Below are 13922 nucleotides of genomic sequence, written 5' to 3'. Positions count from 1 at the left end.
ACGGGGCGGTGGGGCTGGGCAGGGCCCGGGGTGGGTAACAGATGGGGCGGTGGGGCTGGGCAGGGCCCGGGGTGGGTAACAGACGGGGCGGTGGGGCTGGGCAGGGCCCCGGGGGTGGGTCACAGACCGGGGCGGTGGGGCTGGGCAGGGCCGGGGGTGGGTAACAGAGGGGGGCGGTGGGGCTGGGCAGGGCCCCGGGGGTGGGTAACAGACCGGGGCGGTGGGGCTGGGCAGGGCCCCGGGGGTGGGTAACGGGGGCGGTGGGGCTGGGCAGGGCCCTGCGGGGCACTGGGTGGGGCTGGGGGTTCTCGGTGGGGTTCAGCTGACCGTTCACATGCGGTTTGAAGCTCCCCATGTCTCTTTCTCACCGCTGAGCCCACCAGCCGTGCTCTGCTCTGCCCCTTGGTGAAAAGCCCTTTCAGGGCAGGGCAGCCCCCAAGCAGCAGACAGGGCGAGCGTGTCCTTGAGGCGTCCCTGGGGCCTGACCCCCATGGCCAGCTGCCGTCCTAGGAGCTCCCCCCTCCCCTATGACTTCTTCCCTTTGCTCGTCTTTGTTTTCGTCGTCGTCTCCTTCTGGTTCTCCTCTGCCTCAGCCGCTCTCTTCTTCTCCTCCTTCAGCTCCTTGTACTTCCACTTGGGCAGCTCCAGCAGGTTCTTGCTTTTCCGCGCCCGCGGCGGCTTCTCCTGGCAGGCTGGGGGGAAGGGGGCCTTGACCAGTTTGATTTTGGGGATGTGGGCTCCGGGGAAGACGCTGTTCCTGCGCAGTAGCCGCAGGGGGAGGAATCTCAGCATGCCGGAGGGGCTCCGGTACGGGACCAGGACGCGGGTCTCTGACACAGCCTGGCCGTGGCAGGAGGATGAGTCGGGCTCGGACTTGGCGTCAGGATCCGGCGTGTACTCCTCGAGGATCTCCGGCACCGACAGCCTCTGCTTGCCCACCTCGGGGGGGCTCCTGGGGCAGATGGTTTGGCAGGCCGTAGCCACAAAGGGGCTGGCCAGGCACGTGGTCATCCGGACCATGTGGTCCATCACCCCGTCCGCCTCGGGGTCATGCGGGAGGCTGATGCTGAAGATGGAGCAGATCTTCTCCAACAGCCTCTCGCACCTGGATTTAGTGGCCAGTGCCTGGGCCACCAGCTCGGGCAGCGCCGGCCACTCGGGCCGGTACTGGTCACTGAACTGCTCGGCTCGGGGTCGCTGCAGGATGCTGCGGATCTGCACAATGGTCTCGAAGCGCCCAGTCAGACCTGCCCACTCCCGGGCGGTCTTCCCCCGGACAGGATCCACCGCTGTCAGGTCAGCTCCTGAGACGACAGAGGGTAAAGAAAGGGCCCGTTATAAAAACGAACCCCTTGGTTGCGTAGCTGCGAGAGGCTTGGGTCAGGGCCTGAGAGCAGGCCTGTTCCAAACGGCATCAGCACAGACTTTGTGGCTGGGAAAAGGCTTTTAGAACAAAATTGAAGGAGGCAGTGTGGTCTGGCGGATAGTGCCCTGTTTCGGCTGGGCGCTGCTCCCAGCTTGGCCACTGGCCTGCTGAGCGACGATGGGCAAGTTGTGCCACCACCCTGCCTCAGTTTCCCCATCTGCAAAATTAGGGTTAATGTGCCGGGCCAGCTTTGTGAAGGGCTTTGAGCTCTGCGGCTGGAACGCTGAATGAGCATAGGGGGCGGCTGAGAACAAGGAGCAGGTGCTGCTGGGCCCCAGGGCTTGGATTCTAACCCATCCCTTGTGCACCCGGGCAGAGGTCGTGGGCCCGCCTACGCTGCAGCCGAAGGTGTGATTGCAGCGAGTGTAGACGTGCCCACGTTAGCGGTAAGCTCGCTGGCGTGGGCCTGAAGCTGGGGCAGCACATTCGGAGAGCAGAACCAAGGCCCAGGCTTCCATGCTATTGGTACCAAGCCACCTACGTCACAGCTTGCTCACTCGCGTACCTCTCCAAAAGCAGCGGGGCGGCCCTCGCTCGGCGCCGAGCCCCTCCCCAGGCCGTGGGTTTCAGAGCCCTGGCTCCAGCCTGAGCCCAAGCAGCTACACTGTTCATTTAGCCCCGTAGCTCGAGCCCGAGTCAGTTGATCCAGGCTCTGACACTCACGGCCGCGGAGGGCTCTGGTATACACGTCACCTAAATAGCTAGTTGAGGTCATCCCTGTGCACCTCCCCTGGGAATAACCTTGACTGGCCACGTTGAGGTAAAAATCAGCGTCTTGTCTCACTCCGATTTCACACGGCGAGAGCGATCCATGTGAACACACCTTCTGGCTGTGAAGATGTAGCCTAGGAAACAGGTTTATCTGAGCCAGGTGTAAATCCTAGGGCAGACGAGGCATGAGTTAGCCGGCCAACGTAACCCCACGGGGGGGCTGAGCTAACACATGTTAAAGTTGCAATGGCCTCATCTTCACTGGGATTTTCAAATGAGTCAAAAATCTTTTCCCCTAAGCTCGGCCCTTGCGCAGCAAGTCCCTGAGACATCCAGAAAGCAACGCACCTGCCAGGAGCAGTGCGGTGACGCACTCCTTCCGCCCCTGCACTGCCGCCTTCATGAGCGCTGTCAGGCCCCGCACGTCCCTCTTCTCGATCTCCAGCATGGGGTAGTAGTTCAGGAGATAGTTAACTATCGTGACGTGTCCTTGACAGGCAGAGAGAGAGAAGCTGCATTAGAATTTCAGAACATAACAAGAAATGAGTATTTAGCGCCCACTCGCCGAAGGCTGCGTGCGTTAGTGGTGTGGCGGGGGTGGTGTCCAGGAAGGCCCCAGTGCGGTGCTTGCAGGGGGGTGAACCAGAGTGATCATGCATGTGTTTGACTTCTTAAAATCCTAGGAAATGAAAAGCAAAAAACTTAGTTAACGCATCAGCCCCTCTGCAGGCAAACCAGGAAAGAATCCAAGAGTGCAGCTTCCTACACTGCTGGGAACACAGCTGGGTGAAACCTGGCTCATGTTTTCCTCCCATTTACCTTAGTAAGATCCTGCTTCTCTTCCCCCCATACTGGGTGTAGATTGGGAGTAGCCAAGCTGAAGTTAGTGGAATTATTCTGGCTTCAGGAGAGGCGAATCAGGCCCTAAATGTGGAACGTAACGGGCCAGATCCTCAGTCGGTGTCAATCACTGTAGCTTCACTGACTTCAGTGGTCGACACCAGCTCAGGATCTGGTCCACCATACAGCACCGCTCAGGCGGGGGCTGCTCTGAGCCCAAGGGGACATTGTTGTAGGAACCTTAACTTTGGAATTAAATGACTTAATGGTTAAAAAACTGCTACTGTAAAGAGGCCTGATCGCAGGGTCAGATGTTCTGACTTCTTTAGGCCCCTTGGGCCCTGCCAGCCGTGGTTTCTGTGGGGTTTTTGTTCCTCTGCTGGGGGCGGGGTGGGAGGGGGCGCGAAGGGGGTGTTGCATTTTTGTGTCCAGGCAAAATGCGATGACCTGTCTGTGTAGAGTAGCTGTGTGAGGACAAACTGCTTAAAAAGGAGGCTGTTTTCTAGTACCTGCCATTGAGCTATTTCTGGTTATTTGTCATGGGTGACTAGTTTGGGGACCTGGTCTGTCTCCTAGAGAAGAACGTGAGAGTGGGAGTGGGCAGCAAGTTTGAAATGAGACATTATTGTTAAGGCTCCCATCGCTGAGGTAGCTGAGAACAGGCCTTTGTAATAACCTGTGGAACTCACTGCTGCAGGATAACTGGACATTGCCTGTTTGCCCACTAATTTCAGTGAGCGCTCCATGCCCCTGTACTCTGGGGAGTCCCTGAGTGCAGCTCCAGCACCGGCACACCGCAGCTCCTACCTGCTTGGGCAGCGATCATGAGGGCCGTGTTCCCGTCATTATCCTGGTGATTGATGTCTACATAGGGGCATTTGCTCAGCAGGGTCACGATGTCCACAAAGCCCTTGAAGCAGGCCACCATGAGCCCATTCTGGGGAGGAGCATTCAGAACCAGTGTGTCAGTGAACACCAGCGTCTTCCCCACCGTACCCCCACCCTGCATGGCACTTGCCCCTCTTGCAGGGCCTCACCTACCCTCTCCCGTGCTGCCAAAGTGCATGATGGGAAAATGGTTTGTAGCACAAGAGAAGTTACGGGGCTGGGCTCTGGTGCTCAGACCCAATCGGATTCGAGGTGAGGGGCAGCCCAAGGGTCCATCCAGTCTGCTATCCTGCCTCCAGGCTGGGCCGGACTGGTGTGTCTAGTCCCCGTATCCCGCCTCCAGTGGTGGGAACCCTTTCTGCCCCTCCCACGATGCACCTGGCTAGGACCCGGGGTTGGCTCCTGCCTTAGCAGGGACACGGCGCGGAGTGTGGCCTGGGAGCCGGGGGAGCCGCAGGGTCGGTCTGTGTCCAGCTGCCATCCCGGGCTGCCCCCCGAGGGGCTCCGTGCCCACGGCGCGGGAATGCTTACCCTGCTGTTGATATCCAGCTCCGTGACCTCCTCCCGGCTCACCCCTCGCGCCAGCATCTCCTGCAGCAGCTTGGCGTCATTCCTGGCACAGCACTGGTAGAAGGTGAGCGACTGCCCACCATCCGCGGCCGGGGCGGGCTCGTAGCAGGGGTAGACGGAGTCGTCGGAGAGGATGCTGCTGGTGTCAGAGAGCTCTGCCTCCTCCTCCTCCTCCTCCTCGTAGAGCAGCTCTGGGTCCGAGGCATCCGGGCTGCTCTTCCAGGTCTGCAGCACGCTCTCCTCCACGGCTGTCATCTGTCATGCAGCCCATCCAGAGGGAGCAGGGCCTGGCACGGCACCACCTGCCCACCCTGCGCCAGGAGCCTGGGCGCCCTTCACCCCTGGCTGATGACTCTGCAATGCAAGCCTAGGTCAGCGAGGCTGGGCCAGGCCCAGGCCCCCTCCCCTGCCCAGGGACCGGTCACTCTGGGGGGATGCTGGGGGAGCCCTGGCTTCTCCGGGCCGCTCGCAGGGCAGCGGGACCGACAGGCGCTCGAGGCTGGTCTTGGCACATGGCTCCATTCGCCCTTGAGACCAAACTGGGATTAGAGCCCCCCCACCCCCACCCCCGAGCAGCTCACCGAGGCTGGGGCCCAAGCACAGAGCTGGCCGTAAAACCATCACCCGGGAGCCGCCGAGGGCTGGGGGCAGCTCGGGAGCGTTGGGGGTGCAGAGCGGCACCCCACGCCCAGCCTCTGGGCCACGTGCCATGGGGGGACCCAGACGGGCAGAGGGGGAACCTGTGTGCCCCTCCCCAACCGCCCCTTTCATTGGCATCTCTTAACCCAGATTCCTCTCATGCTGGGCGGGCGAGGAGGGAGGGCCGCTGTGCCCAGGTCCCAGCACGCTGGGCCACTACCCGGCTGGCAGGCGGCGCTGCCCCCAGCCCAGGGGCTTGCTGTCTGCCCCCCAAAGTCCTGCGTCTGTCCTGTACGCTGCTAGTGGCACAGAGACCCTTTGCTGCCCCACGGGTCCAGCTCTGAAAGCACCTGCTTGTCAGTTTGAATTAACCAGAGGCTGGAGAAGGGGCGGGGGGCTCATGCGCCTCCCTGTTCTCCCTGCCCCCCCATCCTATCCCCACACAGGAGAACATGGCAGCTGCAAAGCCCATTCCCAGGCAGAGCTGGGGCCAAGTCCAGCAAAGGAGTACATTAAATCCCCAGGTCCAGGTCCCCTCCCTGCTGGGGAAGGGGAGCAGACTCCAGACCACCAGGTCCGAAGCCCCCAGGCCCCGCCAGGGAAGTAGGCAGAGCGTGCGACGGCCCTGCGCCCAGCCTGCTGGCATTTCTCTGCGTGTCTGTAACGGGATAACTCACGAACGCTGCAGCCCGGCTGCACCCATGCCCAGAGCTCTAGTGAGGTGGGGGGGCCCTGGACCCCTCGCTAGCACAGCCCTGACATGAAGCCGACGCTGAGCTGCCCCTTGGCCCGTGCAGTCCAGTGTTCTCTGGCAGGCTGGGAGCAGCCCTGGTTCTCTGCTGCCCTCCCTTGCACCCCAGCCCTGCGCGTGACCAGCTCACGGCAGACCCTGCTCTAATCACGCCCGTCTACACCCACCCTGGAGCCCGCTGGAAGGACACACTTCTTTACACGGGCACCACTAGCCTACCCCACTCCCTGCCACAAGGTGCAAGGGGAGGTCACCGCTCCCGAATTAGCTGGGAAATAAAACCCTCATGGGGGGTGAGGGAACGAGCTTCCTGCCTACCTGACCATTAGTGTCTCCTGCCCCTTCCCTGAGGCACCCGTCGCCGGTCCCTGCAGGCTGGGGGATGCTGCTGCTCTGCTCTGGCTCAGCGAAGCTTTGGAAATCCCTGGAAATACTGAGCCAGCGTTCGCCTCTCGGCCCAGGCACAGAGAAATCTCTTCTCTCCCTCCCAGGGCTTATCTGGGGACACTCAGCTCTTCCACCTCTGTCCCTGGCCCTGTGGGTTTCAGCGCTGCTCCAGCCGGGCGGAGACGCTCCCCGGGACACTGAGGCATATGGAAAGTTTTCCCTTCTTCCCCCTCCCCAAGGGAAAGCAGGTTCTGCCCTGGGCTCCCGAGTGGTGACAGCTGGCGTGTTGCTGGGGGCTTAGCCAGCCAAGGCATCTTAATTTAAACTGTTACTTAAAACGGCTCTGGCCGCCCTGAGCAGGATCAGGCAGGCGTGTGTGGGATTTGGTGTCCTTAGCCGGAGAAGGGGGTGCTGGGAGCCGCCGCGCTCTCCTTGGTGTGTTTTTACACTCACCTTGCTCTGAGAGCAGGACACTGCGACCCAGCTCAGAGCTCCGGGGGCTGAAGGAGACTCGGAGCCTTCTTTGCACGTGCCGTGCAAACCGCTGAGCAGATGCACAATGGGTCGCTTGCACAGGGAAGTATGAGATCTGCACAATCGCACCTGCAAATGAAACACCCGGGTGCAGTCGCATTTCCTGCCTGGGCCACTGAACCCAGCTCACCTGCTTTGGGTCAGACTGACCCCAGTCTGTAGCGCCCAGAGGGACTGGCCAGGCCCCGCCCCCGAAGGAGCCAGCGGCCCCTCCTTCCTCTTGCGTTTGTTTCCCAAATGAAGGGGCCAGGGCGGCTTGTGGGGTCCCAGCAGAGGGTGGGTCCCCCGGCAGCTGTTAGTTCAAATCCAGCGTGGGTCAGACTGGTAGCTGTGACCCTCTCATGGCCTCGTGCGTGACATGAGTGGGGTGGGTCTCAGTCCAGACCCTAGCAGACAGGTGCCCCACAGTTAAGGCCACTGTCCCACTGGGAGCTACTGGGTCCCTTTGCTGGGGGCCTTGGGGTGACGCTAAAGGGGGAGCAGGCCTGGGACATGAGACTCGGGGGGCAGGCGGAGCTGGGGGCAGGGCAGGGTGTGGGGAGCTCGTCCCGCTGCTGTCGCTGCTGCGGGTTGAAGGCTCCAGGGCCCCACTGACACCGTGTGGGTCGCTTCCTCCCCGACCCGCTCTGCTGGGTGTGTCTCCGTGGGGAGGGCACGGAGGCGAGTCCTGGGCTAGCAAAGGGAGCCGGAGTGAGAGCCCTGGGGCCTCCTATCCCCCCACAGTGCACACGGCAGGGTCCTGCCTCCCTGCCCCCATGTGCATGGCTACCCCTTGCCACTGGGCCCCCGGCCTGGCTGGGAGAGGAGGGGGGGCAAGAGTGGCCACCAGCCCCACTCCAAGCCCCTGGGATTTGGGGGCCCCCAAATGGTGACGGGGGCACGTCCGCGCCCTACTGGGCGGGCCGAGGAGACAAGGGGCCGATGCTGCGGCTCTCAGAAAGGTCCCCGGGTGCCCAGGAGCAGCCGGAGCCCCCTGCAGCCATTACGTAAGACAGCAAGAATAGCGCCTGGCTGCTGCAGCCCTGAGCCGCCTGGTCCCGGCGCAGGAGCCCGGTCCCCGCGTGACGTAGGCCCCGTCCTGCCTGCCACGTGCTGCCATCAGGCCTTTATCTAACCTTCCCCAGCCCTCTTATCACAAGACAAGGCCTGGAGCGGCTTTAGGGCTTACGGGGGTTATCGCAGGGAGCCGTGTGTTATAATCTGTCCTGGCTGCAGGCAGGAGCCTCTGAGCAGGTTATGTCACAGCAGAGACCTTGGGATGCCTGGCCAGGCCTCGCCACAGCCCACAGGTGCATTTGCTCATTACAGCTCCAGCCCTTGCGCTCTGCCCCGCCCTCTCCCGCGGCAGGCGGCTGGGCGCTCTGCGGAGCCCAGAGCCAGGGGGGAGGGCGGCCAGGGGCCTGACGTGACACAGCTGCAGAGCGAGGCAGCCTGGCGGGGCCCCGGGCAGGGACTCGGGAGATGTGGATTCGAGTCTCAGCACTGCCACGGACTCGCTGTGTGGCCTCCGTGGCTCCCGCGTCCGTACCCGGGGGATGAGGACACTTCTATTGGGATTGCAAATCCTGTGTGTTTGGCCTGGCGTCTCTGCAACGGGAGTGGGAACCGAGGAGGGTGGTAATGGGCAGCATGTCCCAAAGAGAAGCAAGCTGCTTGCTGTTCCAGTTGCATTGTGTGCTGACAACAGGGGCCACCAGGGGCTGCCACAGGACAAGGCCAGGGAGCCGGTTTGCCAGCGGGTTGATTATTACCGTGGAGCTGGTGGCTGGATAATACGCAGCCAGTGCCTGACTCGTTCGTCCTTCCCGCTTGTCACGAACGTCGAGCCAGCTTGCAACGAGGCTGGGCCCTTCCCTACTCCATCACCTCCCTCCTTTACCCCCGATACAAACATGCCGGGCCTGAAATATTACAATGAAATGGCTCTTTGATTTCAAACGCTGCCCGCAGTCCTTGCTGTGGGGGTAGGGGCAGGGCTCCGGGGCGCGTACCCCCTGTCTGTGCTGGGCCGTGTGGAGAAGTCACTCACCACCCCCCCCCACTGGGCCTTTTGTGCCCCACACAAAGATGGTGGTGGTTGTTCGGGGTTTGTATTGAGGGAATGGCCAGTCATGGCCCAGGGCCCCATCGTCCTAGGTGCTGTAAAAACAGATCAAAGGGAGGGCCCCTGCCCCACAGAGCTTCCCGTCTGCTCGATGAAGAGGGACGTCAAGTCACGGGGGGGAGGGGGGGCCAAACTGCTCCTTGTTATTTGGTGGCCCGTGAGGCGCTGACTCTGGGCCTCGGTCCAGGGCCTAGTGCACAAGTCTCCATATTGCAGTTTGGAGAGAAACCAGGGGCAGAACAGGTCATGGAGACTGAGCTCCCCTTCCCCTCCCCAGCAGGCGTGATGCCCGGACAGTGGGGGGACCTGGAGAGAGCCATGAATAACCCCCCTTCGGCCCCTGCTGGCGTGCGACATTCAGCCCCTAGCAGGGCTCCTCTCGTCAGGCTGGAGCAGGGGGGCGAGGGGGCATAAGAGGCATGTGATGAGGATAATTGTGGGGCCTGCAGTAGCAGGGCGGAAGGGGTGCACCCAGGCCTGCACTAGCAACTTGCGTATTTCAAATAAAATAAGAGCCAGGGGTGGCAGTGATAGAGCTCACAGCAGCCACTAGGTGGCGCCATCGGTTGTAGTCGCCTAGCACTCAGGGCCCCCAGTCCTGGCCTCTTGTGCCAGGAGCTGTACAAACACGGACCAGGCAGATGGTCCCTGCCCCAAGGAGCTGACACGGAGGCCAAAAAAGGAGCCTTGTATCAAAGTTCCAGACAGTCCAACCTCACCGAGCATCGGGGGTTTGCACCAGTGTCGCTCTCTGAGGGTAGCTCGTGACGTCAGTGCAACCCCCAGTGCAGGCCACATTGCACCGGCGTGATTTCCCCCGGTAATGTCCCCGTGAGCTGCACTAGTGCAAGCCAGTGCTCTGCTTTTGGGGTGTGCATCGGAGCGACCCACCCACGGAAACATCCTTAGCCAGGAGAATTCCTCTGGCCGGTGTTTGGAGCAGATGGGATCGGCGCAGGCTGCAGCAGGGGAGAAGGAATGGTTCTTAGGGATAGTTTCATCTGACCCGTGGCATTTGGAACAAAGCCCAGCACTGACCCTCACAATGCCAGAGGAGCGGGAGGGCATTACCCCCCTCCTGCAGACTGAGAGGCTGAGGCAGAATGAGGTGGTGCGACCCCTGGCTCCCAGCCCTGTGCTCGGACCGCTGCCATCACACGCTGTTGCAAGAACTGGCTGCTCCTAGGCAGTAGCAGCTGCCTCTGCCTTGGGGTAAGTGGGGAGGGAGCTGGACCTTGCAGCCAGCAGCCCTGGCCTCACACCCTCCTCTCTCTCACGCTGCATGAGCAGGAGCCCGGGGAGCAGCTATTCCTGCAGGACTGTGGGCACGTGCCCAGCGCTGTGGCTCATTCCCCCGCTAACCGCAGGCAGGTCAATTCCCATGGGACGTGGGATCCTGGACACGAGAAGGCAGCCAGCAGCAGCTCCCCCAAGCTGGGCCAAGGGTGGGGCCAGGACACCCTGAGCGTAGAGAGGAGCAGCCTGGCAGAACCTGCTTCTAATCTCTTAACCGAGCGTGACTGACAATGCAGCAGCTACCTGGCAACCGGGGCCTTGATTGACAGCGTGGCTATCTCAGCCCCCCTCCCCCCCTTACAGTGCACACACCACACTGCAGTGTGTGCTTGGCAAGGTGCCACCCTTTGCCGTTCCTCTGGGTGTGTGAGGAGCAGGGGCAGCCGTGCAGCTGGGGAGGGTCGACCCGCCGGAGGTATGGCGGGGATGGCAATGGGCTGGCAGCTTCCCGGCGTCATTCTCCTTCTGTGGCAGGGAGCAGCGTCGGTGGGTTTAAGCTGGAGTTTAGAACTTGAGCATTTCAGAGATAGGCTGCGGGCTCCTCCTTGTTCTGTCTGTCCAGCCCCTAGTGCACCGGGTCCTGGGCCGAGTCCAGCAGGAGTGTGTGGTGGGACGTTTCTCTTTGCTTTCCAGGGCTTAAAAACAACCACCTTCTCCCTCCCGAGCTGTGACCAAGCCCCTGCACCACTGCTGGCGCCCGTGCGAGGAAGTGACACTAGGTCCGAACAAAATGTGAAGCCGACCGGCTTGGTTTCATTCTCCCAAACTGAGCGCAAGGCCCAGAACTCAGTACAGCAAGTGAACCAGCCCAATGGTGCAAAGTAAACGTATGAATTTTAGTCACTCTGAAATGCTGGGAGCGCAAGGAGAGGCAGATGTCTGGCTAGGTACCTACATGGCCCTCGTCCCCACTGTGTCCACTCGCTGGAGGTGTTTCCTCTCTCCACGCTCCTGTGAGGTAGGGAAGCGGTATCCATAGGCATGGGGTAGACTGAGTGATTTTCCCCAGGTCACACAGGGAGTTTGTGGCAGAGACAGGAATTAACTACAGCTCTGCTAAGCTCCCGAACCACTAGACCAGCCTGGAGGGAGTCATAAGCCCCCCCAGCTCTCCAGTCTTCCATGGAGCCCTCCATCAAAATGTGGGTCGCTGACCTGACGGGCTGTGCTAAGGGTACGTCCGCTTCCCAGTGCGTGGAGACGGATGCGCGTTAGCTCTGCTCGTGCTAGTGCCTGAAAACGGGAGTGTGGCCGCAGTGACGCAGACGGCACGGCAGCTCGGGTTAGCCGTCCGAGTGCAATCCCGCCCGAGCCCCTGGGGACGTGACTAGCCTGGGCCGCCCCCCAGCCCGCTGTGGCCACACCGCTATTTTCAGGCACTAGTTGGAGCAGAGCTAGCGTGCCCCTCTCCCTGCCAGCTGCTGTGCAGACGTACCCAGGCTCACGACCACGCTGGCGTCCCAGCCGAGGGCTGACTGGTTGGAGGGGAATCCTGGCCCCAAGGGAGGGGCCCCGCTGCTGGGAGCCCAGGGGCCGGGCAGCTGCCATTGCTGCTATGATTCCAGCTAAGCAGGGAAGTGCTCCCTTTGCCCAGGGGTCTCAGGGCAGGCTACAGGGGTGGGCAGGGTGCGAGCAATGCTGCCAAGGGTCCTCCGTCACCATAAACCCTCCTGCTTCAGGGCACGGGCCACGCGCTGACGGGCAGCTACCGCTGCGAGCAGGTTGGCCCAGAACTGCCCTACTGCCGAGTGAGTTGCCCCTTCTTCTGAAGCAGCTGCTGTTGGTGGGCTACAGAGGGACCCGGATGTGACTAGCCCTGCGGGGGGGGGGGGTCCTCTGGTTTATAGAGAGGGAAACTGAGGCACAGAGCAGGTGTATGTGACTTGAGTGGGCTCATATACCGAATGCACAGCTGAGCTAGGAATAGAATCTGAGTGTTCTGGCTCCTCACTCGCTGCTCTGACCACTGGACTCTGCTGGCCAGAGGGAGCCTGTCTGAGTCGTGAGCGTCGTTGGCTCCCAGACGAACCCCGCGGGCACTAAATCACACTGGATGCTCGGGAGCTGCCGAGAAGCGGGGCGGGGGCCGAGACGCGCTTGGAATAAAGCCCTGATCTTTCACCTCCCGCCCAGCGTCCGACTGGAAGCCCCGAGCCTGGTGGTCTCGCCCAGGTCAGTCGGCCCCGGCTGCCCCGTCATCTCCATCACAAAACCAGGGCGTAATAACTCAGCCCCGGGGGAAGTTGGGGGTGTTGATTTAGAGCCCAGGATGCGCTGCTCTAACTCTGGCCCTGCTCATGCCGGGTCAGGGCTGGGTCAGCGGCTGAGCGCAGCCAGGGTCTGCCTTGCACCTATCTGTGGCTCCCGGCTGCAGAGCCCCTGCCGACGCCAGGCAGCCCTGGCAGCCATCGGTGACACGTGGCACCAGTGGGTCAGTCCCAGGCTGTCTAGGGACGCAGGTCTCCATCATTCCATGGGTTCCAGGGACGCAGGTCTCCATCAATCCGAGAGGGGCTGGGGTCCCAGAGAGGTGGGGGGGGGCAGTGAGCAGCCTGGGTTGGGTCCGTGGTGCTGGTGGGTGGGGGCAGATCACAAGGGAGGCACATACGTTTCCCTCCTCTTCCTGCAGGACCCTCCTGCCTGTGAATTGCATGGGAGCCTCTGAGCCCAGCTTCGAGCCGGGGTCCTGCCCGCATCTGTGGCGAGCGCCTACAGCAGATGAGTGAGGGGCTCTGACCCCTCCCTGGCACTCGCCGAGCCTGATGGAGACGTTTCCTGACTCCAGGGTGGGCTGAGCACTGGCCCGCTCATTGCAGGAGTGGGAGTCGGCCTGTTTCCCAGGGACCCTGGAGAGAGCTGCTGCTGGGGCAGGGGTTGTGTGGGGAGCTGCCTTTGCTTTTGCTCCCTTCCCTGGGTAGCGCGGCTGGCGCTCGGGAGCGCTGCCTTTGGGTCCTGGCTCTGGGGCAGGGTCCCTGGGCCTGCATCTCGAAGCGTTTCAGCCACCCGGCAGTGGGAGGGACACCTGACAACGTCCCCTCTACAGCTGGGAGACACTGAAATGTTTTACAAATTAGTGTTTTCACTGAACTGTACCCCACAAACACGCAACCCCCCGAGAATGTTTAAAAATCGACACGTTGGATTTTTCGGTTCCGACCCACTTCTTATTTCAGCTTTTCTTTTAATTTCATGTTAAAACAACCAAAAATGTTTTAAATGGTCAAAATGGAAACGTTTTGTTTGACTCAGAACAATCTCCCTCCTTGGCCCCCCCATTCTCACAGCTGATCCTGCGTGGGAATGTTGGTGCACTGCTCGTTCACGGCAGCGATGGTGCAGGAGGGGGCCCAGCTGGCAGGACGTGCGGGCTAACAGCTGGTTCCCCAGTATCCCCGTGTTTCTGGAGCCCGGGGAAGCAGAGGCACAAAATGTGTGTGTGTGTGTGGGGGGGGGATGGGGATGCTAACGAAGCGAGAGCCAATGGGGCCCTGATTGCAGCTCGCCAGCAGAGCTCTGCGGCTTAGGAACCCAGACCCTCCCAGAGCCGCCTGGTTCTGTACCAGAGCCCCCTGTCCTGTCACTCAGCTACGCAGACCTGGGTCTCCCCTGCCCCCACACACGCTGACGCTGCTCTTGTCTCAGCAAGCTCAAAGGGCGGCTGCGCCCACAGACCCGCCCTGCACTGGCACCGCCACTCTCGAAGGACGGGGCGCCTGGACGCATCCCCGGCAGCCGGGCCCCCAGCCGGGAATCAGACAGCCAGACGCTCTCATCTC

General features: G+C 61.8%; 1 protein-coding gene across 1 annotated transcript; it reads right to left on the bottom strand.

Moving 5' to 3' along the window:
- Window positions 1-296: 296 nt before the first annotated feature.
- On the bottom strand, window positions 297-6435 carry ANKRD33 (ankyrin repeat domain 33). The gene is made up of 5 exons (XM_039514598.1): window positions 6144-6435; window positions 4397-4789; window positions 3785-3914; window positions 2486-2626; window positions 297-1304 (listed from the first exon to the last, which is right to left on the bottom strand). The coding sequence occupies exons 2-5, from the start codon at window positions 4688-4690 to the stop codon at window positions 526-528; spliced, it is 1344 nt and encodes a 447-aa protein (XP_039370532.1). The 5' UTR covers window positions 4691-4789; window positions 6144-6435; the 3' UTR covers window positions 297-525.
- Between the last annotated feature and the right edge of the window lie 7487 nt (window positions 6436-13922).

The sequence above is a fragment of the Mauremys reevesii genome, linkage group 25 (genome assembly GCF_016161935.1).
Source record: "Mauremys reevesii isolate NIE-2019 linkage group 25, ASM1616193v1, whole genome shotgun sequence".
Taxonomy (NCBI): Eukaryota; Metazoa; Chordata; order Testudines; family Geoemydidae; genus Mauremys; species Mauremys reevesii.
The sequence above is the reverse complement of the archived record's forward strand: the minus strand, read 5'-3'. Positions and strand labels throughout refer to the sequence as shown.

Excerpts from the sequence above, each read along its gene's own strand:
- ANKRD33 (XM_039514598.1), bottom strand. The coding sequence starts at position 4,690 with ATGACAGCCGTGGAGGAGAGCGTGCTGCAGACCTGGAAGAGCAGCCCG. Across the intron at positions 3,915-4,396 it reads AGCTGGATATCAACAGCAGG|AATGGGCTCATGGTGGCCTG; the intron begins GTAAGCATTCCC and ends GCTCCTCCCCAG. Across the intron at positions 1,305-2,485 it reads CACCGCACTGCTCCTGGCAG|GAGCTGACCTGACAGCGGTG; the intron begins GTGCGTTGCTTT and ends CTGTCGTCTCAG.